Raw genomic sequence first — 24,339 nt, forward strand, 5'->3', positions numbered from 1 at the left:
CGAAGTACAGCACCGCACCCCGTTCTCCAGGGCTCCGCGTGGCTCGGGTACGTACTTGGTGCAGCTCAGCTCACAAATGTTGTCCTTCCAGTCCGCGCAGTGAGAAATGCCTCCAGCTTTGATGAACACTTTGTGGGTCTCGGGGTTTAGCTTGAAATCTTTGGATAATATTGCATGGAAATATACAGTAACATCGTCACTCTGGTTCGCAGGACTACGAGAAACAATTAGAAGGAAAATTAAAATAATCCTAATTTTTACCTTTTTTTTTTCATCATTAAAAGCAACCAATAAGATTTGAGCTGCTTGTTTGCTGGACACAAAACCCATGAGCTCTGTCAGCGGTTCCTCGCACCGACGCTGCACCGCGGGCCCAGCGCAAGGCTCAGTGTGAAACTGGAAACTGGGCTCCTAAGGGCAGCACGAAACCCTCCGGGCACGGTCAGCGGTCAATCCCCTGCCGCGGGCTGGAGTCCTCCGGTCCTCCTGACACCAAATCCTGGCATGCTGGGGAGCAGCAGGGCTGTTCTCACCTTTCTTTAGCCTTATCCCCAGGTTTCTGGTTCTTTCGTTGCTTTTTGCTCTTGCCGCTGTCTGTTACGGCTGAAGCGTTGCTCTTCCCAGCATCCTCAGGCCCCTTGCTCTGACTTGCCTTCTCAGTTGCTGTGTGCATTTTCTCACCTTGGGTCTTCTTTTTCTCCTTTGTGTCATTCTGCGATAGGATGACAAACAATGTTCAATTAAACAGGAGACCCTGAAGTACAACATCCACAGAAACACCCAACATCTGCTCAGATGAGGGTGGACGCACAGACAGCTTCAGGCTTCTGGAAATCCCAGTCCCTCCTGAGGGAAGCTACTGGTTGAGGAAACTAGTGGATGGATTGCAGGAGGGATCCAGCCCACACACATCGGCGAGAGGTCAGGTCAATGAGCCACAGGTCCCCAGAGGACGCAGCATAAAGAAAATGAAAGAACCTACAGCAATTTACAGCTTAACAAGGCCCGTCCATGAGTGGAGCACCGACACCCACAAAACATTAAGATCTCCTCACCAGAGAGGATCCAGAGCTCAGAGAGCACAGCTGGAACAGCTGGCTGGAGAAGAGACCCACCCACAGCTCCTGGTGCACCCAAGCGCTCAGGGAGCTGCGCTGGAACTGACCCACGGGAGAGCAAAACTCCAGCGTTCTGCTTTCCCCTCACATCCCCAGCCCCGCGGGCTCCAGCTTTACTGGCAGCACAAAAGAATCCCAGTTACAAAGGGAAACGTTGCCCAGCTCAACCAAATCCTCAGCGTTCACTCACACACTTACCTTGGAAGAGGAAGACGTCACTTTCTGGGTGGCATTGTCTTTACCCTTCCCAGCCTGCGAGCTTTTGACGGCGGGCGGACCCTCGGCGTCTGGACGCGGGTGCTGAGCAGAGGCGGCTGCGGGTTCCCTCTGAGGTGCTCCCGCGCCAGGGGACGGCCCAGGAGCAGCTTCCTCTCTCTCCCCCGTTGAGGCCAGCTTCTTGCTGCTGCCCGAGGCCTGGGAGCCTGGCGCGCTGTCTGGAAGCTGGGCAGCGCCAGGGCCACCGCCGTGTCCTTCCCCGGCCCCGCTGGCCCTTTCTCTGCGCTCCGGGGCACTCCCACCCCCCACCTTCTCCTTCGCAGCCACGGACTCGGGAGACGGGGCAGTGGTGTCGGCCGCGCTGCTCTTTGTGGGGGTCACATCCGTGCTGCTGTGACCGCCCTCTGCAGCCGCTTCTGCGCTGCCAGCTTCCTTTGCCAAGGGACCCAATGGCCCGTTCCCTCCACTGCCACCAGCAAGTACAGCAGCACCCGCTTCGGCTGCTTCACTGCCCGGCGCGTGGATTTCTTGTGGAGTAACACATGTATCTGGTAATTCTGCAGTTTGAGCTGGCGCTGCGCTGAGAGGAGGCAGAGAGTCCTGCTCCTGGGAGCTGGAAGGACCCTTCTTTGCTTTATTCCGCTTCTTTTTCTATGGAAAAAAAAAAAGGGACAACACAACATCTGTTTATTAACTGTTGAAGATAAATTTTTTGCCACCTCGTCCACTACAGCTACTACCAACATCCTCCTCCTACACCTCCTACACCGTTACCGGAGAACGATCAGGAAGAGAAGGGACAAGACCAGCGAGCATCTTCTATACCGGGTGAAACGCAAGGACCTCTGGAGAACTCTGTCTTTTCAATAGTCAAGACTTTCCCCGCAGGAGCCCAGAGCAGCGCCGGGCACGGTGCTCGCTGACAGCAGCGGACACGTTACTCAGCTGAACTCTTGTTTCCCTCACCACACAGGCACCGTTAGGGGAGCTGGACCGCTGGCACAGCAGCTCTCCACACATGCAACACGTAAGTAACGTAAGGAAATCGTTGTGGTTTAACCCCAGCCAGCAATTAAGCATCACACAGCCGCTCGTTCACTCCCCCGCAGCAGGATGGGGAACGAGAATTGGAAGGGTAAGAGCGAGAAAACTAATGGGTTAAAATAAGAACAGATTAAGAATTGAAAAAAAATAACAAAAATAATAAAGTAACGAAAATATAACATGTAATAATGTAATGAGAAGGTAAATAACAGAGAGACAAAAAGACAAGTGATGCAAATGAGAACAATTGCTCACCATCAACCAACTGAAACGCAGCTGGTCCCCGAGCAGTGCTCCCCCAACTAAGCACCCCCAGTTTAATTGCTGGGCATGACAGCACATGGTCTGGGCACCCCTTTGGTCACAGCTGTCCCTGCTGTGCCCCCTCCCGGCTGCTCCTGCACCCCCACTCGCTGGCAGGGGGGTGAGGAGCAGAAAAGGCCTTGAGTCTGTGTGAGCTGCTCAGCAGTGACAAAACCATCCCTGCGCTATCAACACCGCTTCCACACATCCAAAACAACGGCCCACACGGGCTACTCCGGAAAAAAATAACTGTCCCAGCCAAACCTGCACACTAATAGCTCCAGTTTGCCCAGGAACACACGCAGCAGCACCCACATGCTGGCCAACAGGATTCGTGGTGATGCAGCCCAGCCTCATTGCTTTACAAACGAGAGAGCAACGAGTTCCAAGCTATTCCAGCTCCTCAGCACCAAAGAGCCTTACCCTCTTCCGCGCCTTCTCTGCAGAATCGCCGGCCACAGGCTGGGCTGCGGCCTCTGAGGCACCGCTGGGAGCTGCCTCCCCCTCCACCAGCGATGCTCCCTCGTCCTCCTGGGTGTCGGCAGAAGCAGGTTCACCTGCGGCGCATCCAGGTGGGACCTCGGAGGTACTGAGCAGAGCATCTACTTCCTCCATCAGCAACCGTGCTTCCTCCATCAGCGACCATCCCTCCTCCTCCTCCTCTGTTTCGGGGTGGGAAGGAGGCCCAGCAGCACCCTCTCCCCCCACATCTCCTCCAGGCTCTGGGGTGGGCTTCACCTCTCTTCCTGCAGTGGAGGAAAGGTTCCCTGTTAAACTACAGAGGCAGGACAGTAAACGGGTCCCAGCTGGTGGTGAGCAAGCAGGGGCTGCTGCTGACTAAAAGCATCAATTGGACACACAGCATTAGGAATTTTTTCCCCATGTAATGGCATTAATTGTGTACTTGATTCTGTTACTGTCCACAGAAGCAGAATCAGTGTACTGTCAAACTCAGAGAGTGAATGCTAAACCTAAGAATAAGCTGAAGAAAGGAAATTCTGGTTCAAGAGAGACTTAGTGGGTCTCTGGAATACAGCATTCCATAAAAATGGCACCAGTTCAATGGCAAAACAGAAACCAGCTCAACACGGGAGATCTGAGCGTGGAGAAGGTGCGTGGGAGGTGCCAGCGACAGGCTCGCTTCTCCCTCCATCCCCCATCGGTCACTGCAAAGGGAGAAAACTCCAAAAGGCACGAGAGCTTGAGACGAGAGCAGCACAGGAGCTGCTGGAGCAGAGCAGCCCAGAGCACACGAGCACCGGGGCCAGCACAAGAACCAGCCCCGCACGGTGTCCCCAGCTCACCCGTCTCCTACCTGCCTGCTCGTCCCCGGGGCCGGCGGCAGCACCCAGCTGGGCGCCACACTTGCTGCAAGAACCGGGAGACTCGTCCCCAGAAACACAGTGACACACGTGGCACTCCATGTTTCCCAGCCACAAACCCTGCGGTCAGCTTTTTGGAACCACGGAGGGAGAGAAAAGGGTGGGGCAGAAAGAGAAATACAAACGTTAATGTGAAGCCATGAACCTGTGTCACTAAACCTCCCCCCCGGCTCCGGTTTTATTTCCAGGACACAATGTGATGCTCCAGGTGCTCGGCCCCAGGGCTGCAGCAGCCGGAGCAAACAGCCACAGGCTGGAGGGAAACCACAACCACTTCAAAACAATAAACAAATAAAACCAGCCACTTCGCTCTGCACAGAGGCCGTTTAAAATTAAACACGTTTGGGAACGCATCGGACCTGGCAGGGCGGAGGGCGCAGGGGGCGCAGCGCGGCCCAGCGGGCCCGGGCCGAGCCATAACCCCGCCGCACGGGGGGCTCGGGCAGGCCCCGCTCCCCGCCCCCGGCTGCCCGGGCTCCGCAGGGCGCTGCTCCCGCCGTTCGGCCGGGTCAGCAGCCCCGCTCCCCGGGACAGCGCCGGGCGCTCCACGCATTCCCAGCCCTCACCTGCCCCGCCCTGGGCGGGACTGACCCTTAGGCGGAGTCTATATGCAAATGACTCCGCTCACTGCCCACTGATTGGCGGCAACTTCCCCCTCTTCCGGGTAAATATGCAAATGAGCCGGCTGAATGGGCCAATACCGTGGCGAGGCGGTGGAGAAATGCAAATGAGGCCCGTTAGCTGAGGGCCGGTGGCAGGGGGCGGACTGCTGGCGGCTCCCAATCTGCGCGGGGGGGGGGGCCGGGGCACCGGGGGGACCTGGTATGGCTGGGGTGGAGGACCGGGATGAACAAGGGGTAGGGGTGTCCCGGGTGCACCGGCAGGAGAGAGGAAGGGAGTGCCCAGGGTTGGCCGGGCGCACCGGGAGGATCGGGGCGCACCGGGAGGATCGGGGCTCACCGGGAGGGTCCGGGCGCACCGGGAGGATCGGGGCGCACCGGGAGGGTCCGGGCGCACCGGGGGCTGCAGCGGAGCCCGCAGCGCGCCACCCCTCCCGGGCCCGGCAAGCTGAGCCCCCCCGCGCCGCCCGCACCGGAGTCGCCCGGAAGCCCAGGCCTGGTGCCGCTGCCCCGTCCCGCCATCCATCGGCCCCCGCAACGGGACTCACCGACGGGCCGGGGAGCGCGCCGGGGACCGGCACCTGCAGCCCGTGCCGCCGCCGCCCGCCCGGGGAAGTTTCGCTTTTCCGCCGAGCCAAGTTTCGTTTCTGGGATGTCACCGCCTCCGCCCCCCGGCCAATCCCGCTGCCCCCAGCGCCTCCGCTCCGCCCCGAACCCGGAGCTCCAGCAAAACCCCTCGTTTGGTGTTCCTGGTGGGGGGTGGGTGGAGACGTATCAAACCCCCCCCGGCTGTGGAAAATGTCCCTCGGGCCGCAACTGATCGCATCGTGGTCCCCTCTGGTGTCTGAGCTGCTGCGACAGCACCGGCAGCAAGTGGCGGTGAACGGGCTGCTCAGGGGGCTCGGGCTTCACCCTCTGTACCATGGACGCGTCGCCGGGCACCGGTGCGAGGGCAAGCGTGTTGGAGGAAAATATATCGGGCTGAATCCAACAGCGTGAAGTTGGGGACACAGATGTCGCCCCCTCCCCAGATCCAGCTGGGACTGGGCTGGGGATGGGCTCCCAGCAGACCCCATCCTCACTAGCCGCACACACGGGTCCGAGCACACACGCTGTTTACACACGACCGGCCCTTTTTACCCCCGTACCCCACTCTTTTCCCACTCCTGCTGCTCCCAGCGCCCCGGGGTTACCTGGGCCTGCCCGCGGAGCTCCTCTCCGGGCGCACGGAGCTGCTCTCCCAGCACAGCCTCAGCAGCGCGGGGCTGCGGGCGGCTGCCGCACGACGGGAGGGGAAACGGGGCGAATCCGCTGCGCTGCTCGCCCCTTGTCCAGGAGAGAGGGTACAAGTACCTTGCAGTTCTACAAGTGCTCCTCTGCGGCTGGTGCAGCAAGGAACTCGCTGCCCTGCGCTGTCCCTCTGCAGAAACAAGCACTCCTCCAGCAGCAGGACCCGGCGGCCCTGGCAGTTCTGTGGCTCCCGTGCACCTCTGCTGCCCTCACAAAGCCCGCGGCAGGAGGAGCTGTGCTGGAACCGCCTTTGGGCTGAGCCTGGTTTCACTTTCTTTTCCTTGGTTTGCTCAGCAGAGCCCAGAAATTGAAGATGAACTTTGTCTACCCACGCAAAATGAAAAAGCTTTCCCTGAAGGAAGGCAGCAATCACACTGACTCGTTTGCAATCGCTGCTTTATTAAACCCTCCTGACCGGGCTGGCGGCCAAGGGCAGTTCAGGAAAACTGCTTTCTCCTGAACCCTGCCCGCCCCCCCCACCCCTATTGCTTTTGCACCCGTTTCACAGCGAGGCACAGGCTGGTGTCAGGGTGACTGTCCCCTCGGGGGCCTGGCAGGAGTCAGGCGAGGGGCTGCACCCACGGGGGAACAGCATTTGGCAGAAAACCCCACAAATCAGGAGGGATTGGTAAGGAGTGAAATCACTGGTAGTGTTCATCTCCCAAGAGCCGGAGGCTGAGAGCTGCAGTTGCTCTTGGGCTGGGAGGGGAGCGCTGGAAACTCGCTGTGACAAGAGTGTGCTCTCTGTGTCCCACAATAAGAAAAGTCTTCAGAATTAAAATATCTGATTTAAAAAAGACAGCACCTTTGAGGCTGGGGATGGCCTGAAGGAGGGATGGCTTTTTCCTGACGACCGTGATGGGGAACGGTTTTGCCCCACCAAGCCCTTCCACAGCCCGCCTGTCACCGGCCGCAGCGGCCATGAGGTGCCAGAGCTCCACCGGGGCTGGGGAGCCGCGGTGGGCCCAGGGGACCCCTGGTTGAGGTTGGGCTGGCGCTGCTCTGCCCTCCCCGGGGACATGGGGACGTCCCAGCCCCCACGGGCAGCTCAGCAGCTGCCCAGGAGGCCGGACAGGGGCAGGTGGCTCCAGTGCAGGGTGTTGGTCGGATGTCACCGGGGTGTCACAGCTGCCGCACAGCCCCGGCGCAAACGGAGGAGAAGCCGGCAAGGTGATGGTCCCCGAGGAGATCCCAGGCGGCTCCTCCCTCACTGGATGAGCCCCGTGGGCAGCAGCGAGCTCACATCAGTGCTGGTGGAGGGGGCTGCCCCGCTGACCCCTGGCTCCACTGCCCCACACCGCTCTGAGCCAGGGGAGGGGAGAAGCATGAGGGTTAAACCAAAGCTCGGTACAAATCCCCAAGGCCAGGGTGAGCCCTGCTCTCCAGAGGGGCTCCTGCTCACTCACCAGGAGCCAGGACCCTGCAGCCCCCACCCTGCACTTGGGGGCTGCCAAAGCTCAGACACCCAGCTCATCTTCCAGAGCAGCCTGGGGTGGCCCAGAGCCTCACCTGCCTCCTCCCGGCTGGGGAAGTGCTGGAACCCTTCTAGATCTGCGGTCAGCAGGACTTGGAGAACAGGCTCCTGAGGGCAGAGAAACCAGGTCTGGGGGATCCTGCTGCTGGCCCCTTCCCCTCCTTCCAGGGCTGTGACTCCCCAGCCAGCGAGGGCAGGGGATGCAGCCCTTCCCTGCTGCTGCCCCGCGTCCTGCAGCTGGACTCAGACGCTGCAGCCTCCACCTCTCGGAGATGAAGGTGCCACCGGAGCAGAAGCAGCAGCATCCTCGCGGCAGGCGCCAGCGCGGGGCGGGCAGCGGGAACCAGCCTCCCCCGGGGCAGGACCCGCGCGGTACCGCCGAGGCCGTGTCCCACGAACCTGCAGGCTGCAGAAGGCCAGCGAGAGCCCGTGCTTGCGCAGCTCCTGCAGCAGCTCTGCCAGCCCCACCACCACCGTGTAATCGATGCTGCTGATGTGGCAACAGTCCAGGATGATGGAGTGTGGTGGAGATGCTGCTGGAAGAAGAGCACATGGTCACATCCCTGACTAGCCCAGAAATTACCAGCGCAGGGGACACAGCCCTTGGGGCCAGGGCCATGGCTGGAAGGGGTGAGGCAGCACCGGGAGAGCAGCAGCGGCCGGGGCTGGCCCCACTGCAGCAGCTGTGCTGGCCCCACTTGCACCCGCAGCTGCCAGGCCTGGCCAGCACTTGCCACCTCCAGCAGGGATCCAGGTGGGCACCGGGGTACAGCTGGGTCACCACAGACATCTGAGCCCATGCTACGGGAAACCGAGGCTCAAGAACATTTCTGTAACAGTACCTGCCAGGGCACGGCTGCAGATGATGTCCCGGAGGTGCTCGATGGCTGGGAAGTGCAGGCTGCTCCCCGGCTGCACCAGGAGCACGTCCCCCTCCAGCACCTGCGCAAGACCCCAGAGGAGGAGAACAAGTCACGGGGAGCTCGAGGTTGTAACCTGGCCGAGCTGGGGACAAAGCAAAGCACTGTCCTGCTGGTGGGGGACATGTGGGAGCCCCCATCCCTCAGGGAGGGTCCCGTCCTGCACACACCCCACGTGTCAGCCGGGGCAGGGACAGCGATGCTCTCAGCTCCCGGGATACTCCCTGCGCGGCTGGTAGGCTGGGGACACGGGGTAGGGTGCGAGCAGGTCAGAAGCATCGTGCACCCAAGTGCCCCGCAGTCCTCAGGAGCCTCTCCCAGCTCCCTGGTGACCCCAGCTGTCCCGTGCATCGCTGGTGAGGTGTGAAGCCCACCTGTACCGGGGGCCTGGCCATGGAGTAGAGCAGGAGAATCCCCGAGACCAGCACCCCAGCCACGATGCCGTACTGGACCTCCCAGAAGCAGAGCAGGAACGTCACACAGAGGGGCACAAGGTCCAGCCCTGCAAGAGAGATGGCTCAGGCTCAGCTGCACCTTGTCCCCATCCCACAGGGCCCCAGGGACAATGTGCTCTGCGGGCAGAGCTGCGCTGCGTCGGGGGATTGGCCGCCCCCAGCTTGTGCCCTCACTCTTAACCCTCCAGAGCGTCCTGAAGATCCCAGCGTCAAACATGGGCACCACGGCTGAGATGATGACGGCGGCCAGCGCCGCTTTGGGGATGTAGTAGAAGAGCGAGGTGAGGTACGCCAGCGAGAGCAGCACCAGGGCACCTGCGGAGAGGGGGGTGCCTGAGCCACGGCCCCCGCGCCCAGGGAGCCCAGGGAGCAGGTGCTGGAGCCTACAGAGTGGGGTGGGGGCTCTACCTGTGACGAGCCCTCCTGCGGGGGTGCAGACGCCTGATTGCGCATTCACCGCTGTCCTGAAATGCAATGGTTTGGGCTGGGATAGCTCATTTTGTTTTAGTAGCGGGTATAGAGTTGTGTGTTTGATTAACTAGGAGAAGAATGCTGATAACATTGGGGTGTTTTGGTTGTGGCCAAACAATGTTTATACCAAGTTGAGGACTTTTCAGGAGAAGGCTGGCAGTGCACAAGAAGCTGCGAGGGGGCACAGCCAGGACAGCTGACCCAGCTGGCCAAGGGGATATTCCATATCATACAGCATCATGCTCAGTATATATTTGGGGGGAAAAAGAAGGAAGGAGGGGATGTTTGGAGTGAGAGCCTTGTCTTCCCAAGTAACCACTAAACAGGACAGAGCCCATCCTTCCCAGGGGTGAACACCTCCCTGCCCATGGGAAACAGTGAATGAATCCCTTGTTTTGCTTTGCTTGCATGTGCAGCTTTTGCTTCACCTGTTAAACTGTCTTTATCTCAACCCACAAGTTTTCTCACTTTCACCCTACTGATTCTCTCCCCACCCCACCGGCAGGCAGTGAGCTAGTGGCTTTGTGGGGCTTAGCTGCCAGCTGGGGTTAAACCACAACACTGAGGCCCTGCTCCCCGCACTACCCACCGGCCGAAGCTGCCCGTGATGGGATACGACGAGACGAAGGAGCCCAGGATGTTGGCGAAGCCTGCAGTGGGGAAGGAGAGGGGCCGGGGATGCAGCAGCTATGGGAGGCACCGACGGGGCTGTGAGATCAGTCTGTGCCCCTGTCGTCACCTCCTCCATCCCCGGGCTGGCACCTGGGGCTGGATCGGAGCCCGTCCAGCCACGTGCGCTGGGCTCAGGCTGCTTGGGAAATGGCTAAACGGTGAGAAAGGCTGGGGAGCAGCATACAAGAGGAGAAAGGCCAAAGTTCAGGAAGACGCAGTAGTGCTGGGACGGGCGTCTCTGGTAGCCCAGGGGCTCAGGCTGGACCCCCACCCTGCTCCAAGCGGCCTCTTACCCAGCGCCAGCAGCTCCTGGCTGGGGTCAATCTTGTAATCGTTCTGCGAGGCTGAAAGGAGACGAGTGGCACCACGCAGAGCATCCCATGGGCACAGCCTGCCATGTGCACAGAGCAGGGCCAGCAGTGCCTGGGACAGCCGGGGGACCCCACCCCAGCACCCCCTAACCCAGCACCCTCCAACCCAGCAGCCCCATCCCAGCACTCCTATCCCTGCACCCCCTGAGCAGCCCCAGACAACGCTCAGCCCCTGTGCAAACTCCAGCCATGCACAATGCAGGACCCCCCGTCAGGGGGCAGCTGCCCGGCCAGGGGAGGGGTCGGCAGCCCCCTGGGGCCCCTCCTGCCATCCCACACCGTGAACCACGCTCAGCACAGGCAGCCCAGTCCCTCCCACTGTCCCCCTGGGAACAGCAACGTCCCCAGCACCCAGAACCCCCACAGGGACCCCTCTGAGCACACAGTGCGGGATCCCAGCACAGCCGTACCAAAAGCCTTGGCAATCGCGACAGTCTCCAGCAGGCCCATGAGTGGGATCACGGCCAGCCCAGCCCCCATGTCCTGGGAGGGAAGGACACGGTGAGCGGTGCCACTGAGGGACGAGGGCAGCCCCATGGCAGAGCCTCGTCCCGCTGTGCTGGAAGCCAGCGAATGCAGGAGTAAGGAGCCGTCAGCCCACGGGGAGCCCAGCGCCGCCGGGCAGCCTGGCACCCACCTCCACCATGCTCCTGAAGGGGACGGTGCCATTGGGTGCAGCCATGGAGAAGCACGGCAGCCGGAAGGCAGGGAGGCCCCGGGGGATGCTGCCGGTGAGCGTGAACGGCTGGGAGCCCATCACCTGGAAGGAGTAAGCCACCAGGCCAGCAAACAGGACTACGAGGGCGTTGCGTGCTGCAGTGGAGACAACCAGCGTGAAAACCTGCCTGGAGCCCAGGGCGGCGGGAGGGACGGCAGGAGGCGGGTACCCGGGCTGCTGAGGTCTTCCAGGCCTTAGGAAGGGACATGCCCAGCAGCAGGACCATCCTTGGGACCTGGACCTTCCTGACCCACCTCCAGGTCTCGGCTCCTGCCAACCTGGGCTTTACCCATTTTGGGCTGTCTCTTCCTTGCCCAGAAGAGACGGGTCCCCAGGAGGGATGGCTGCAGGAGAGGGCAGGGGGTGGCCAACACACCCGTGGTGCAGGTCCAGACGATCAGGTAGCTGACCCTGGCAGCCAGTGGCTCCGCATGGGCAGCGTGGGGCAGGTGGCTCTTCATCGCTCGGAGCCCTGCCAGCGCGGCCAGGCAGGCCAGCCCCAGGACGGCGTCCCCAGCCCTGCAACACACACGTCAGTGCCAGCCCAAACACGTGGCGGGGCACAGGGAGAGCTACCGCAAAGCCCACAGGAGGAAGAGTGTGTGCCCGGGCATGTGCTGCAGCTCTGCAGGGAGACGCATCGCTGGCAGGGACGCTGCCAGCGCCTCCGCACCACCCACAAAACACATCACCTCCCCAGGGGCAGCACCACATGATCCCTCACCTTCGAATTTCCAGCTCAAATGCAAACAGCTCAGACCAAGCACTTGCTTTACAGCGCTGGGCAGGGACCAAGAAATTGGTCCAAGGTGTGACCAAAGACATGGGGAGCGAAGCAGCAGAGCCCGAGCCCCCGCAGTGGCAGAGGGCTGAAGCAGGGCCGGCACGGGGATGGTGCTGACCTGGTCTCCCCGATCCTCCGCAGTGTCTCGTACACCTGCAGGAAAAACTGCCGAGGGATCCCGTGCAGCCCCAGGATGTTCTGTGCGGGAACACAAAGCCCAGTGAAAGCCCGGCACAACCCAAGCTGCCGGGTTGGTGTCGGCGCTGCTGCTGCGAGAGCTCCCACCCGAGTCCCACCGAGCGGCTGCGTGGCTCCTGGGAGGAGGTTGGTTTGGGGCCCCAGCCTGGCCTGTGCAGCCCTGTCACCCCCTGCACCTCGCCGGGAGCAGCAGCACGGCCCCGAGCCTTCGCGGCAGTGTCTGCTGTGACCACAGCCATTAGCCAACACCGGCCCGCTGGCTCCTCGCGCAGCCTGACACCATCTCCCCGAGTCTCTGATTTTGGTTAACCACAAAGGAAGTGTTGCAGCCCCAGAAGAGTCAGAGAACCTCAGACTCCTGAGAGACCAGCCCGGGAGCAGTGGAGCTGCAAACCCACCGTGTTCAAGAGTCAACCAGCACCTCCCACAAGTCGCCAAATCAAATGTTCTGATTTTACTGGTGTCCCAAACGCCACCAGCTGGTCACAGGTAGAGGGTGCATTCAGCTCGGTCTGCTCAGGGCAGAGCGCTCAGGGACCCACCAGAACCGGTGGCAGGACCTGTGCCCCCTCTGCAGCTCCTTCCTCTGGCTCCAGGCACATTGCCCAGCCCAGTGCTAAATATTGCAGGTCCACAGCACAGAGGTTGCAGGACAGAGCAGGCGAGGTGTCCAGAGCAAACCAGCCAACCCTACCTTGACCTGGTTGAAACTAATGGTGATGGAAGCAGCTGACGTAAACCCTTTAATGACTGGGCAGGAAATGAAGTCCAGGAGGAAACCTGCATGGGACAGGTGGCAGTAAGCACGTTGCTGGCCCCCGTGGGGATCACAGCCTGTTTGCAGGCACAGAGCTGTCACAGGTGTTAGCAGGACAACCCCAGTGTCTCAAAGAGCACAGAGGAAGGGGGCAACAAGTACAGTATGTACAGCGAGTTCCTAAAAATGCAACCACGCATGGCAAGAGCATCTCACCGAGGTGCAGAAGCCCCATGGCCAGCTGGATGCAGCCGGAGAGGAAGGCGAGCAGGATGGCATAGACAGGCTCGTGGAACGCGTAAGAGGAGACAAGTAGTGACATGATGGCTGTGGGACCCAGCGTCACGTCCTTGGCGGTGCCCAGCATGCAGTAGACAAAGCAGCCCATGAAGGAAGAATACAGGCCATACTGCACGGGAACAAAAGGAGCACTGGCACAATGCTGGGAGCTGGGAAAGGCTGGACAGCCCCAGGATGAGGAGGGCTGGGCTGCCCTCGGGTCTTTCCAGAGCACGCATCCAGCCCTTCGCAAACACACAGCGCCTGCAGCTCCCTGCCCCGCAAAATGGGCGATCCGGGAAATGGGTGACATGGAAAATGGGTGAGCGCACAGGATCAGCCCTCGGCCGCCGGCCACCCAGCCCTGCCTGCCCTGCCCACCGCACCGGCCAGGGAGCGGGTGTCCCCGTCCCCCGCGGCGCAGGGCAGTGCCACCCACCTGCGGAGGCAGCCCGGCCAGCTCGGCGTACGCCAGCGCCTGCGGCACCACGGTGAGTCCCACGCTCAGACCGGCCATCAGGTCCAGCTGCAGCCAGGCCAGCGAGTAGCGCGGCAGCCAGCGCAGGACGGGCAGCGCCGGCCGCACCGCCGGCCACGGGCAGCCCCGCCGGGGACCCGGCGCCGCCATGGCCGGGCAGCCGCCCCAGCCCGGTGCCGCCCGGTGCCTCCCGCCGCTCTCCCGAGCACGCCGCGGGGGCCGGAGCTCCCCGCCCGCCGGGGGACAAGAGGGGCCGCGGGCAGAGCGGGCCGGGGCCAGGCGGGCCGGGGCGGCTCCGCCGGGGCTGCGCGGGAGTCCCCGGGGCAACCCCGTTCCCTGCCCGGGGCCGGCGGCTCCCGGCGCATCCGGTGGCTCCGCCCGGGCCGGATCTGAGCAGCCGGGGCTGCCTCATGTGACCGGGACAGAGGAGGAGCCGGGCGGCCGGAGGAGCTGCCGAGCACCGCCGGTGCCGGTGCCATCGCCGGTGCCGCTGCCGGTGCCATGCGGCCGTGGGCGCTGGCGCTGCTGCTGGGCGCACTCCGGACCATCGGAGCCGCGGCCCCGGCCCGCAACGTGCTGCTCCTCCTGGGTGAGTGCGGCCGTCGGCGCGGAGGGGACCCGGGACCGGTCACGGGTCCGCGCCCGCCGCCCTCAGCCCCGGGACCGGCCCCGCGGCGGGTACCCCTGTCCCGGGCTCGGCGCTCGGGGCGTCCCGCGGGCGGGGGGGGACGGCCCCGGGGGTCCCGCCGCATCCCCTCTGCTGGGACGGTCACCGCAGCGCCGGCCCCAGCCCGGAGCATCCTCAGCCCAGGGGATGCTCCCGGCGTCACTAGTGTCCCCTGGGCTTTGCCCCCCCGCACGGTTCGGGCCATGCCGGGGGTCGGGCCCGGTGCTGCAGGGCTCACCCCGCACCCCTCCCGCTGCAGCGGATGATGGCGGTTTTGAGAGTGGCGCCTACAACAACTCAGCCATCCAGACACCCAACCTGGACGCGCTGGCTCGGCGCAGCGTGATCTTCCAAAACGCCTTCACCTCCGTCAGCAGCTGCTCCCCCAGCCGCGCCAGCATCCTGACCGGCTTACCGCAGGTAGGGGCACCCGCACGCACTGGCTGGGGGCTGCTGGTGTGTGATGGCCACGCTGACAGCATCATCACAGGACCTGGCAATCCCCCCATGCCCACTCTCTGCCCCCTCCCTGGGACCTGCTGCCCGTGCACACACACTCCTGCACAGCTGGGCTTGCTTTGGGGCCCGGTGGGCAGGCATCGCCCCACCACTTTGTGTGTCCCTGTCTGCAGCACCAGAATGGGATGTACGGGCTGCACCAGGACATGCATCACTTCAACTCCTTCGACAGCGTGCGGAGCCTGCCCTGGCTGCTCAGCCAGGCACACGTCCGGACAGGTAGGGAGCCCAGAGCAGGGAAAACACCCCACTCTGTGCACCAAAACCGCCGGGGTGAGAGACCCTCGCAGGTAACCTGCCTGCCAGCTGGACAGCACCGACCGGAGCCGTGCCCATGCTCTGTGCTCACACCAGATTTCACTTTGCTTTCTCCCACCACTGCTCCGCACCATCCTCCTTACACTCACTTTCACTCCTGTTCCTCATCCTGCTTTTTCCTGGTGCCCAGGTTCACACAAAGCTCATGCTTGACCCGAACTTCCACTCAGACCTCTCAGCTGCTCTAGTGCTTCCCCACGCCCGTGAGCTGGGGCAGTGCAGTCCCCGGTGGGTCCCATTTTCTGAGCAGAGGTGGAAGTGCCTCTGCAACCAGCAGAACTGACTGGGGAAGCCGGCAGCATCTTCCATTCTCAGCAGTGTTTGCTGAGCGCAGCCCGTGCTGGAGCAGATGAACTGCATCACCCCCCGGGAGGAGACAGCAGCCGCCAGCGTCCCCCGCTCGCCCCTGCTCCTGGCACACCCGTCTGCGTTCCCGCAGGGATCATTGGGAAGAAGCACGTTGGGCCCGAGGCTGTCTACCCCTTTGACTTCGCCTACACAGAAGAGAACAGTTCGGTCTTGCAGGTTGGGAGAAACATCACTCGAATCAGAGCGCTCGTCCGGCGGTTCCTGCAGAGCCAGGACGAGAGGTGAGACAGACCCTGCGGCCCTGGGGAGGCTGCGAGGGGCCCGGGGAGGAGAGGGGGTCTGGCCAGGGAGCCTGAGCTCTGCGGCAGGGAAACCACCTTCCCTGAAGACGTGTCTCCGTGTCTCAGTCAGTCACAAGTAGGAAGGGACACCCTGTCTCTGGGTTGCCCCGTACCCAAAAGCCCAGGTGAGGTGGGGGTCCTCCCACCGAGCCCAGCTCACACTGCACACCCAGGGAAGGTCTCGGGGGGTGTGGGCAGCGCTGGGCTGCACCATCTCCACCCCCACCTTTCCCATCTTCAGGCCTTTCTTCCTCTACGTCGCCTTCCACGACCCCCACCGCTGCGGGCACTCCCAGCCCCAATACGGGGCCTTTTGTGAGAAATTCGGCAATGGAGAGAGTGGCATGGGCTGGATCCCTGACTGGAAGCCACAGCTCTACCACCCAGAGCAAGTGCAGGTGGGAGCCTGTGGGGCAGTGTGGGGCGATATGGGGCAGTGCGGGGCCATATGGGGCTGTGCGGGGCCGTAAGGGGGCGGCAGGCATCAGCAGCCTCTGCCGGAGTGTGGGTGGCTCCAGGCTGCCCCCTGCCTCGGTCACTGCCATCAGCGTTATGGGCAAGAGCTGGCAAAGGCCACCACGCTGTACCCGCCACCTCCTTCCCACGGCTGCCACGTGCCCTTCTCCCTTTCCCCGCTCAGGTCCCCCACTTCGTTCCAGACACGCCGGCTGCCCGGGCAGACCTGGCCGCCCAGTACACAACCATCGGGCGCATGGACCAAGGTAGGAGGCGCGGGGGCCAGGCTGGTGCCAGCCAGTGCTGCGGCCCCTTGTGCCCCCCAGCTCTGCCTGTCTGTCCGCAGGGATCGGGCTGGTCCTGGAGGAGCTGCGGCACGCCGGCTTCCACAACAGCACGCTGGTCATCTACACCTCCGACAACGGCATCCCCTTCCCCAGCGGCAGGACCAACCTCTACCGCTCGGGCACTGCCGAGCCCCTGCTGGTCTCGTCCCCCGAGCACACGGCACGCTGGGGACAGGTCAGCCAGGCCTTCGCCAGCCTCCTGGGTGAGAGCCCGTCCCCCCAGGGAGCAGGGGGGACAGCTGCAGCCCTTGGTGTTGGCACAGCCAGCCCTGGGAACAGAGAGGAGGGAGGAGGGAGCAGCAGAGTCCCCCAGGGATGTCACCCCAGGGCTCAGCTCCGCAGCTCATCCCAGGAGCACCTGCAGCCCTTGCAGACCAGGGGGATGTTTCTGCCCCTCTCAGAGGTCGAATTTCCTCCCATGGGCACCAGCCCCTCCTCTCACCCTTCTTTTCCCTTCCAGATCTGACGCCGACCATTTTGGACTGGTTTTCCATCCCCTACCCATCTTACAGCATCTTTGGCACGAAGCCGGTGCAGCTCACCGGCAAGTCCCTCCTGCCAGCGCTGGAGTCGGAGCAGCCCTGGGCCACCGCCTTCAGCAGCCAGAGCCACCACGAGGTGACCATGTACTACCCCATGCGAGCCGTCCAGCACCAGCAGTTCCGCCTCATTCACAACCTCAACTACAAGATGCCCTTTCCCATCGACCAGGACTTCTACGTCTCGCCCACTTTCCAAGACCTGCTCAACCGCACCAGGGCCGGGCAGCCAACCCACTGGAACAAGAGCCTGCACCAGTACTACTACAGGGACCGCTGGGAGCTCTTTGACTGCAGCCGCGACCCCACCGAGAGCCGGAACCTGGCTGCCGACCCCCGCTATGGCACCGTCTTCCAGCTGCTCCGCGCACAGCTCCTGAAGTGGCAATGGGACACAGGGGACCCCTGGGTGTGTGCCCCCGATGCTGTCCTGGAGGACAAACTCAGCCCCCAGTGCCGGCCACTGCACAATGAGCTGTGAGCATCATCACCTCTGCCCGCTGTCACCCTGCGCCGCGGGACAGCCACACGCTGCCAGCCGCTCTCCCTGGGCGACCCCATCGCTCACACCACCTGGCCCTGGCGCATTCAGGATCCTCGTGCCTTTGTCCTCGGCCAGCGGAGCCGCAGGGCCACGCTGCTCCTCAATAAAGCCTCTGGAGGAGAGGTCTCCGTTTTCACACGGAGCTCAGCATGTCCCCGCCAGCCCCTGGCGCCGCGGGCCCCGCGCAGCCCTGCCCGCTCGGGGGGCTGCCCACCCCGGGGGAACGGGCCAGTGGTACCAGCGAGCAGGCGGCAGGGGTACGGTGTGATTTACCAAACGTACAAAGTGCCCAGAGTCCCTGAGGTGCTCCCAGCACACAGCAACTTTATTAATAGCTCTGCTCCCTTGCCCCCTGTGCAGATCCCCCTCCCCAAAATCACCGCCAGCAGACTCCCCGCAGCCCCCTGTCAGGTTACCAGTTCCTCACGTTAATGGGTTTGCTGTCTCACAAGGCACTTGGGTCTTTCTTTCCTCATTTTGAAGGAGATGAGGGTTTCCCTGTCCCAGGGGCTGTTCGAGCCCCCCCGATTAAAGTCCAGTGCACACATCTCCAGTTCACTTCTTTCAGCATGAAGAGAAACCACAGCCCAGGGGCCACAGCAGGTGGGAAGAGCCGTGTGGGCTCTGGTCTTACGAAGAACAGGACGGATGGGGCTCCCTGCCCAGCACAGCGGGTCGGCGTCGGTCAGGACCACGCGATCACAAACTGCTCCCACATGGGCAGCGACACGGGGACTCTCAGCACCTGAGGGGAAAGGAAGGGTCAGCACATGAGAAGCGGCCAGGACGGAGCGGGGGGTCCTGCCCCCCAGGGTGCTCGCAAAGCACTCGCCTGGGTGTCGCTGCGGTAGGAGAAGTCGCTCACGAGGGCACCGTTGGCCAGGACCTGCCGGGGAGGGCTGGTGACACCCAGCACGGTCACGGCCTCCAGCAGGACCCCGTCGAGGTGGGTGCCCACCCGCAGGAGCTGGCTCAGCACGGCGCCCTGCGGGGACAGGGGGGACGTCACCCTGGGTCCCGGCCACCCCACACACCCAGGGCTTCCGGCTGTGCCCTGCCCAACGCGTGGGGCACTGAGCGCCCGGGCCGGGAGCTCTGCTGGCACCAGAGTGACAAAGCCATTTATCAGAGGGACAGGGCTGCCGAGCACTGGCAGCGGGGCAGGGGGAGCACCCAGCTCCCTGGTGCAGCCTCTCCCCATCTGGAGGGGCTCTTGCGGGGCTACAGCCCCCATGGGACCCCCCACCTCACATAGCTGTCACCAAGGCTTGGAGCAGCTGCTGCAGGGCTGCGGCTCAGCCCGGCAGATTCATCACAACACATCTGGCTGCACCAGGGCATGGTGCTGCCCGTGACCACTGCTGCCCGCGACCACCAGGACGTGCCCCGTGTCCCAATGCCACCACCAGCACCCCCTGCTCACGTGCGTGGCCAGGAAGAGGATCTCAGTGTAGTCTCCCTTCTCAAAGCTCTGCCAGCTCTCCCCGTCATCCCAGAACAGGTCTCCCCTGGCGAAGCCGTCCGGTGTCAGTGCCACCACCAAGGCCATCCCCTTCCCGCGGGACTCGGCAGTGCTGAACGCGGGTTCCTGGGGTGGGGGTCAGGCACAGCTCCAGGTGCTGCCCGAGCATCCAGTGTTCCAGTGACTGCACTGCAGCCTCCGTCCTGCCACACGTCGGCAGGGTTGGCCAGGCAGGTCACTGCCGCATCACCGCGGTGTCACCGCGGCACAGGGGGGCCTCACCTGCAGGGGCAGGATGTGCCCTGCACGGACGTGGACGTTAATGGTGTCCAGGGGAGCTGGCAAGAGGATCCACTGCCCTTTGCTGTGGATGGTGGAGTCCTAAATAACCACAGAGAGGAGCAGGTGCAGGGCACTGCGTGCCCAAGAGGGTCCCAGCCCAGCGCCGCAGCCCTTGAACGGCCACGAACGAAGGCGGGCAAGGCACAAGTCCTGAACACTGCCCTGGGGGACTGGCACCAGCCGTGGGGGCAGGAACACACGTGGGGTCCCACGGCAAAGCCCCCGTGCAGCAACCCCAGAGCCCCGCGGCAGGGACACCCACCCCCGCGAGGCTGTACCACGTCCCCGCCGGGAAGTAGCCGCTGACTTTGGTCTGTCCGGCCTCCAGCACAGGAGTGACGAGCAGCCCCCCGCCCCACAGCAGCTGCCGGTCCACGGCCCAGGTGTTGGGGTCCTCGGGGAACCTGGGGAGGACAGCAGGGACAGTGCGGCACCAGGAGACCCCGCGCCCACGTCCCACCGCGCCCGGCGGGTCCCGCACCCAGGGGCACTCACTCGAGGAAGAGGGGCCGTGCCACCGTGTCCCCAGCAGAGTGAGCGCGGTGGAACAGGGTGTAGAGGAAGGGCAGGAGGGAGTAGCGGAGGCGCAGGGCGTTGCGCATGGCGGCCTGGGCGGCCGGGCTGAAGACGTACGGCTCCTGCGGCTGCAGCGGAGAGGCCGGAGGGGGATGCTCGGACCGTGTGGGGAGGAACGGTGGGCGCCTTTTGCCAATGCGGGATGGAGCCCTTCCAGCATGAGCCCAGCACCGACGGTCATGGCCCCACAGCCGCTTTCCCCGCAGGCAGGGCAGCCCCCGCACCGCCCGGAGCACCCACCCCTGCCCGCCCGCACCCCGGCAGCTCCCGGCGCTCACCCGGGCACCGTGGGCGTTGTGGTTCCTCATGAAGGGGTAGAAGGCGCCCAGCTGGGTCCAGCGCACACACAGCTCCTCGGACGTGTCACCCACGAAGCCGCAGATGTCGGCACCCACCAGCGGCACCCCGAAGAGGTTGAAGAGCAGGATCTCTGCAGAGGGGGTGCAGAGGGCAGCAGGGCTCCATGGCGCCGGGGGGCACAGAGCACACAGTGCAAGGGGGAAGCGGGGGCAGATGTGGCTCCAGCACCCCGCAGCCTACCTGGAATGGAGTAATAGAGCTGCTCCCAGTTGCTGCCGACGTCCCCTGTCCAGTGCCCCGCGTAGCGCCCGTGCCCAGCGAATGTGGAGCGCGAAATGACAAAGGGCCGCGTGCCCCGGACCCTGAGCAGCGCGCTGCGGGCAGCACGGGCAGCTCAGACCGCGCCAGCAGCTCCGCAGTGGCACAGGCTGGTGCCCTGGGGCGGACACCCAGGGCCATCTTGCCCATAGGGCAGGTGACACAGGACAGTGCTTGGGACACAATCTCCCAGCCCAGGAGCCGGCACAGCCGCACTGCACCAGCTCCAGCCCCCTCCAGCAGGCAGCAGCACCAGCGCACTGCCATACAAATCAAACCCTCACCCACCCACCGAATGATGCCCATGGCACAGCATGGGGAGAGGTCTCTCTCCCGGCTCTGGCATCCCATGGGATATGCACCCTTCGGGACAGCAGCGGCTGCGGCAGGAGCCCTGGGCTTACTTGTGAGAGGCGATGGCCTCGGTCAGCCCGTACAGGCTGTGCAGGTTGTAGTGGGAAGACAGGTACTGCTGGCTGGACGCACAGATGGTCCCGGCCCGGAGCCGGCCCCCGAACACACCTGCACGGGAGGTGGTGACAAGGGTGAGTTCAGAGCCCGCCCTGCCGGGTCCGGAGCATCCCCTGGCTCTGCCGGCGCTCCCCCCAGCCCAGGCACAGCCTGGTACCCGCTCCCCATACCTGGCACATAGGGGGGCTGCTCCAGGCTGCTGTTGGGGCAGCCGTCCTGGGAGCCCTCCACAAAGTTCGATGGCTCGTTCATGTCCTGCGGAGGGAAGCAGGGGGAAAGGACGAGATGCTCTCACTGCTGTGCAAGGAACCAGCAGAGAACCAGGGCAGGAGCTGGGGAGCTGCAGCTGGCAGCTCTGCCGAACCACTCACAATCCACATGCCATCGAAGGGCACTTGGTCATGGAAGTCCTTCACCATGTCGTGCCACCACTCGTGAGTCTCCGGGTTGGTGAAGTCCGGGAAGACCGTTGGGCCCGGCCAGACCTGCAGGAGGGCGGCAGCAACGGGCAAAGTGCCGCTGTCCCCAGCCCCGCTGCACCCAGAGCTGCCCGTGCCACCCCCTTTGCCACCATGCCCATTCCCGGGCGTCTCCTGCCAGCTCGTGCGGCCCCACTTGAGCTCCCTCACACGGGGACCGGGGCTGCATCCCAAACGCACCTTCCCGATCAGGGGCTGCCCCGTGGCATTTCGAATGAACACCCCTCGACTCAGCCCCTCGTCGTATGGCCTGTAGGTGCCGGGAGGCCCTGAACTGCTGATCCCGGGATCCTGTGGGGCACAGAGCCGGGGATTCACCAGCCGGGGCAGGGAACACCTCCCCTCCATCACCATCCGCGGGGCAGCCAGGCACGCTGGCGCAGCCAGGGTCACTCACCACGATCATGATGTACCTCAGGCCGTGCTGGTGGAAGTCCTGCACCATCTGCGGGTAGTCCTTAAAGCTTGTCTTGCTGAAGGTGAAATCTCTCTTGGCATCCATGTAATCCAGGTCGTTCCACTGCACGTCCTGCGGACAGCAGCACCGGTGCTCAGGGAGCAGCAGCGACCCCTGCACGCCCCTGCTGAGCCCCCAAGCCATGGGGGGTCCCCAGCAGCCTGGTTCCGGGCAGGGGCTCCGGGGAGCAGCCAAGACCCACCAGCGGGAAGCGGGCTGCCGACATGTTGGCCACAACCTGCCGGGTGATGTCGGTGGAGGAGTAGCCCCAGCGGCAGAGGTGGAAGCCCAGGCCCCAGTACGGGGGCATGAAGGGGAACCCTGGAAGCGGGAGGGCGGGTGGTGGCCAGGCGGGTGCAGGGACAGTCCAGCACTGCGCTCCCCCGCAGCCTGCTCCACTGCGCCACTGGCAGCATCGCGGCAAAGCCATCCCGCCAGCACCCGCCCCCGCCCGCGACCCGCCCTACCGACGACGTCCAGGTACTGCCGCACCACGCTCTTGGGGTCGGGGCCCAGGAACACGTAGAAGTCCAGGATCCCACCCGTCGTGCGCCAGGTCAGGGCCGGGCTGGGCTGCAGGAGCACGTCTGGGGAAGCACAAGCGCCAGCGGAACAAGCTGAGGATGGGGACAGGGGCCAGACCCGCGCCTGGCACCTTCGCAGGACTCACCCATTGCGTTGCTGTTCAGCAGAAAGACACCATGGGCCAAACCGCCGTCCTCCATCCCCAGGTAGAAAGGGTGGGAGCCGTAGAGGTTGACGTGGGGCTGGAGCAGAGCACAGTGCGGTGCTGGGCAGGCTCCACCGGAGCCCCTGACACAGCACCCACCCCTCGCCACCAGCCCAAAGCACCATCACGGCTCGGGGGCAAACCCTGGGCTTGCAGGCCCAGACACCACCCCAGACAGCAGAGCTCTGCCCTGAGCAAGAGCCTTGGATCGCCTGGTGAAGAACAGCTCCTGAGCAGAGCTCCAGGGGACACAGAGCCCGACCTGGGGACAACAGTGCCATGGGCTTGCCAGGGGCTGAAGCCAGGTCCCAGAGCTCAGCTGGCACATACGACTTTCCCCAGCCCCAAACAAGACATCAGAGGCAGCGGGGCTGTCCTTGCAGTGTGGAAAAGCATCTCCCTTTCCCTCAGCCCCACTCCATACCACAGGTGCCACGTCCCGATTCCAGAGGGTGATCCTGGTCCACGTCATGTTGAGGACCAGCGGCGTCAGGTGTTCCCCCAGCCCAGAAATGAAACAGGAGGGCAAGGAGGTGGAGATCTGCAGGAACTGGTCTGCGAAGAAGAGGGGTGCGACGGTGGTGTTCAGCCTGCCAGACAGAAAGGGAGACTCCAGCAAACAGCCCCGACAGTGCCCAGCAGCCGAGGAGGACGAGGCACCAGGAGCAGGGCCACCAGCCCTGCGGGGACACACGGATACTTGTCCCCGTGTGAAACAAAACCAGGTTTCAGCCAAGCTCCGGGATCCAATTCCCCTTCTCAGCCACCGAACTGCAGAGGGGCCGAAGCAAAGCCCCTGCAGGCGCTGACTGCCACCCTGCTGCGGTCACCCGTGTCCCCTGCTGCCCCTGGCTCCCCTCCCGCACGGCACCGGGCCGGTGCCAGGTCCCTCAGACCGGGTCCCTTCTCCGGGCACTTACAGGACGCGGCCGCCGCGCTGCCGGTAAACGACGATGCCGAAGGGGTCCGGGTTGATCCGCAGCCCGTAGAGCGTGGCGGCGGCTCGGCCGCTCACCCGCGGCGTGGCCAGGGGCACCTCGTAGCGCTGCCGGGCCGGGTCCCGCAGCTGCGGGGGCAGAGAGGGCCGGTCGGCGGCGCTGGCCCGGGGCGCCGGGGCCGGGGCGGGGGCCGGGCCGCACCGAGAAGCGCAGGCGGGTGGGGGTCTCCAGCGCCACGTCCAGCCGGAGGATGCCCACGTCCTCCGGCAGGAAGCTGGCGGCGACGCGGCGGAGCCGGGCGGTGAAGCCGGTGGCGGTGGCCGTCAGGTTCTCCGCCCGGTAGCTGCGGTACCCGCGCGGGAAGAAGCACCAGGGCGGGCCGGGGCCGGCGGGCGCGTAGCAGCAGCCCCGCGCCTCGCAGCCCGCCCGCGACAGCAGCCGCTCGGGGCCGCAGTCGAAGCGGCCGCCCGGGGGCAGGTCGCAGCCGGCGGGCCCGGGGCTGCGCGCCGCGGCGGGGACCAGCAGCGCCAGCAGCGCGGCGGCCGCGGCGACCCCCGGCCCCGCTCCCCGCCCCGGCCCTGACCCTGGCCCCGGCATGGCCCCCCCGGCCCGGGCTCCCAGCAGGCGCGGCGGGCCCCGCACGTCACCCCGCCCGCGGGGCGGGACTCGGCCGCGG

At 64.3% G+C, this 24,339-nt stretch overlaps 4 protein-coding genes across 14 annotated transcripts in view; 1 reads left to right on the forward strand and 3 right to left on the reverse strand.

Annotated features, from left to right (window-relative positions):
* Positions 1-6,203, reverse strand: part of RNF213 (ring finger protein 213) — a 47,336-nt gene extending 41,133 nt beyond the window's left edge. For 2 of the 5 annotated variants that reach the window (XM_065035136.1, XM_065035131.1), the window contains exons 1-6: positions 5,877-6,203; positions 3,997-4,133; positions 3,105-3,427; positions 1,317-1,985; positions 534-712; positions 56-214 (exon numbers count right to left, since the gene is read on the reverse strand). In XM_065035136.1, the coding sequence (XP_064891208.1) occupies positions 56-214; positions 534-712; positions 1,317-1,985; positions 3,105-3,427; positions 3,997-4,105 (1,439 nt within the window). In that variant the 5' untranslated portion in view covers positions 4,106-4,133; positions 5,877-6,203. Of the gene's footprint in view, positions 1-55; positions 215-533; positions 713-1,316; positions 1,986-3,104; positions 3,428-3,996; positions 4,134-4,422; positions 4,730-5,231; positions 5,836-5,876 lie in introns of those variants that run through there. The other 3 variants (XM_065035133.1, XM_065035132.1, XM_065035134.1) reach the window with 3 other exon arrangements.
* Positions 6,204-6,352: 149 nt separating this feature from the next.
* SLC26A11 (solute carrier family 26 member 11) lies at positions 6,353-13,966 on the reverse strand. Of its 4 annotated transcripts, none has more exons than XM_065035150.1 (16): positions 13,512-13,889; positions 13,010-13,202; positions 12,731-12,816; positions 11,957-12,036; positions 11,431-11,573; positions 10,974-11,149; positions 10,747-10,819; positions 10,259-10,309; positions 9,883-9,943; positions 9,231-9,286; positions 8,997-9,137; positions 8,742-8,869; positions 8,290-8,389; positions 7,847-7,980; positions 7,483-7,555; positions 6,353-7,275 (listed from the first exon to the last, which is right to left on the reverse strand). In XM_065035150.1, exons 1-16 carry the CDS (start codon positions 13,698-13,700, stop codon positions 7,181-7,183), a joined length of 1,779 nt encoding a protein of 592 aa, XP_064891222.1. In that variant the 5' UTR covers positions 13,701-13,889; the 3' UTR covers positions 6,353-7,180. The 4 variants fall into 4 exon arrangements, with proteins under 4 accessions (XP_064891222.1, XP_064891221.1, XP_064891220.1 ...); XM_065035149.1 differs by having other exon boundaries at positions 7,847-7,983; XM_065035148.1 differs by lacking the exon at positions 13,010-13,202 and having other exon boundaries at positions 13,512-13,966.
* On the forward strand, positions 13,967-18,137 carry SGSH (N-sulfoglucosamine sulfohydrolase). 3 transcript variants are annotated; one of them, XM_065035151.1, is made up of 9 exons: positions 13,967-14,139; positions 14,477-14,637; positions 14,850-14,955; positions 15,494-15,644; positions 15,946-16,102; positions 16,345-16,426; positions 16,507-16,710; positions 16,968-17,125; positions 17,219-18,137. In XM_065035151.1, the coding sequence occupies exons 1-9, from the start codon at positions 14,052-14,054 to the stop codon at positions 17,525-17,527; spliced, it is 1,416 nt and encodes a 471-aa protein (XP_064891223.1). In that variant the 5' UTR covers positions 13,967-14,051; the 3' UTR covers positions 17,528-18,137. The 3 variants fall into 3 exon arrangements, with proteins under 3 accessions (XP_064891223.1, XP_064891225.1, XP_064891224.1); XM_065035153.1 differs by having other exon boundaries at positions 13,968-14,139; positions 16,968-18,137; XM_065035152.1 differs by lacking the exon at positions 13,967-14,139 and having other exon boundaries at positions 15,370-15,644; positions 16,968-18,137.
* On the reverse strand, positions 17,886-24,298 carry GAA (alpha glucosidase). Of its 2 annotated transcripts, XM_065035141.1 has the most exons (19): positions 23,865-24,293; positions 23,646-23,791; positions 23,150-23,315; positions 22,666-22,762; positions 22,463-22,582; positions 22,198-22,316; positions 21,936-22,067; positions 21,719-21,829; positions 21,431-21,544; positions 21,230-21,314; positions 20,993-21,110; positions 20,511-20,644; positions 20,249-20,400; positions 19,890-20,038; positions 19,657-19,798; positions 19,335-19,433; positions 19,014-19,178; positions 18,423-18,575; positions 17,886-18,335 (listed from the first exon to the last, which is right to left on the reverse strand). In XM_065035141.1, exons 1-19 carry the CDS (start codon positions 24,258-24,260, stop codon positions 18,276-18,278), a joined length of 2,658 nt encoding a protein of 885 aa, XP_064891213.1. In that variant the 5' UTR covers positions 24,261-24,293; the 3' UTR covers positions 17,886-18,275. The 2 variants fall into 2 exon arrangements, with proteins under 2 accessions (XP_064891213.1, XP_064891214.1); XM_065035142.1 differs by lacking the exons at positions 17,886-18,335; positions 18,423-18,575 and having other exon boundaries at positions 19,890-20,096; positions 23,865-24,298.
* Between the last annotated feature and the right edge of the window lie 41 nt (positions 24,299-24,339).

Source organism: Columba livia, chromosome 18, assembly GCF_036013475.1.
Source record: "Columba livia isolate bColLiv1 breed racing homer chromosome 18, bColLiv1.pat.W.v2, whole genome shotgun sequence".
NCBI classification, from domain to species: Eukaryota; Metazoa; Chordata; class Aves; order Columbiformes; family Columbidae; genus Columba; species Columba livia.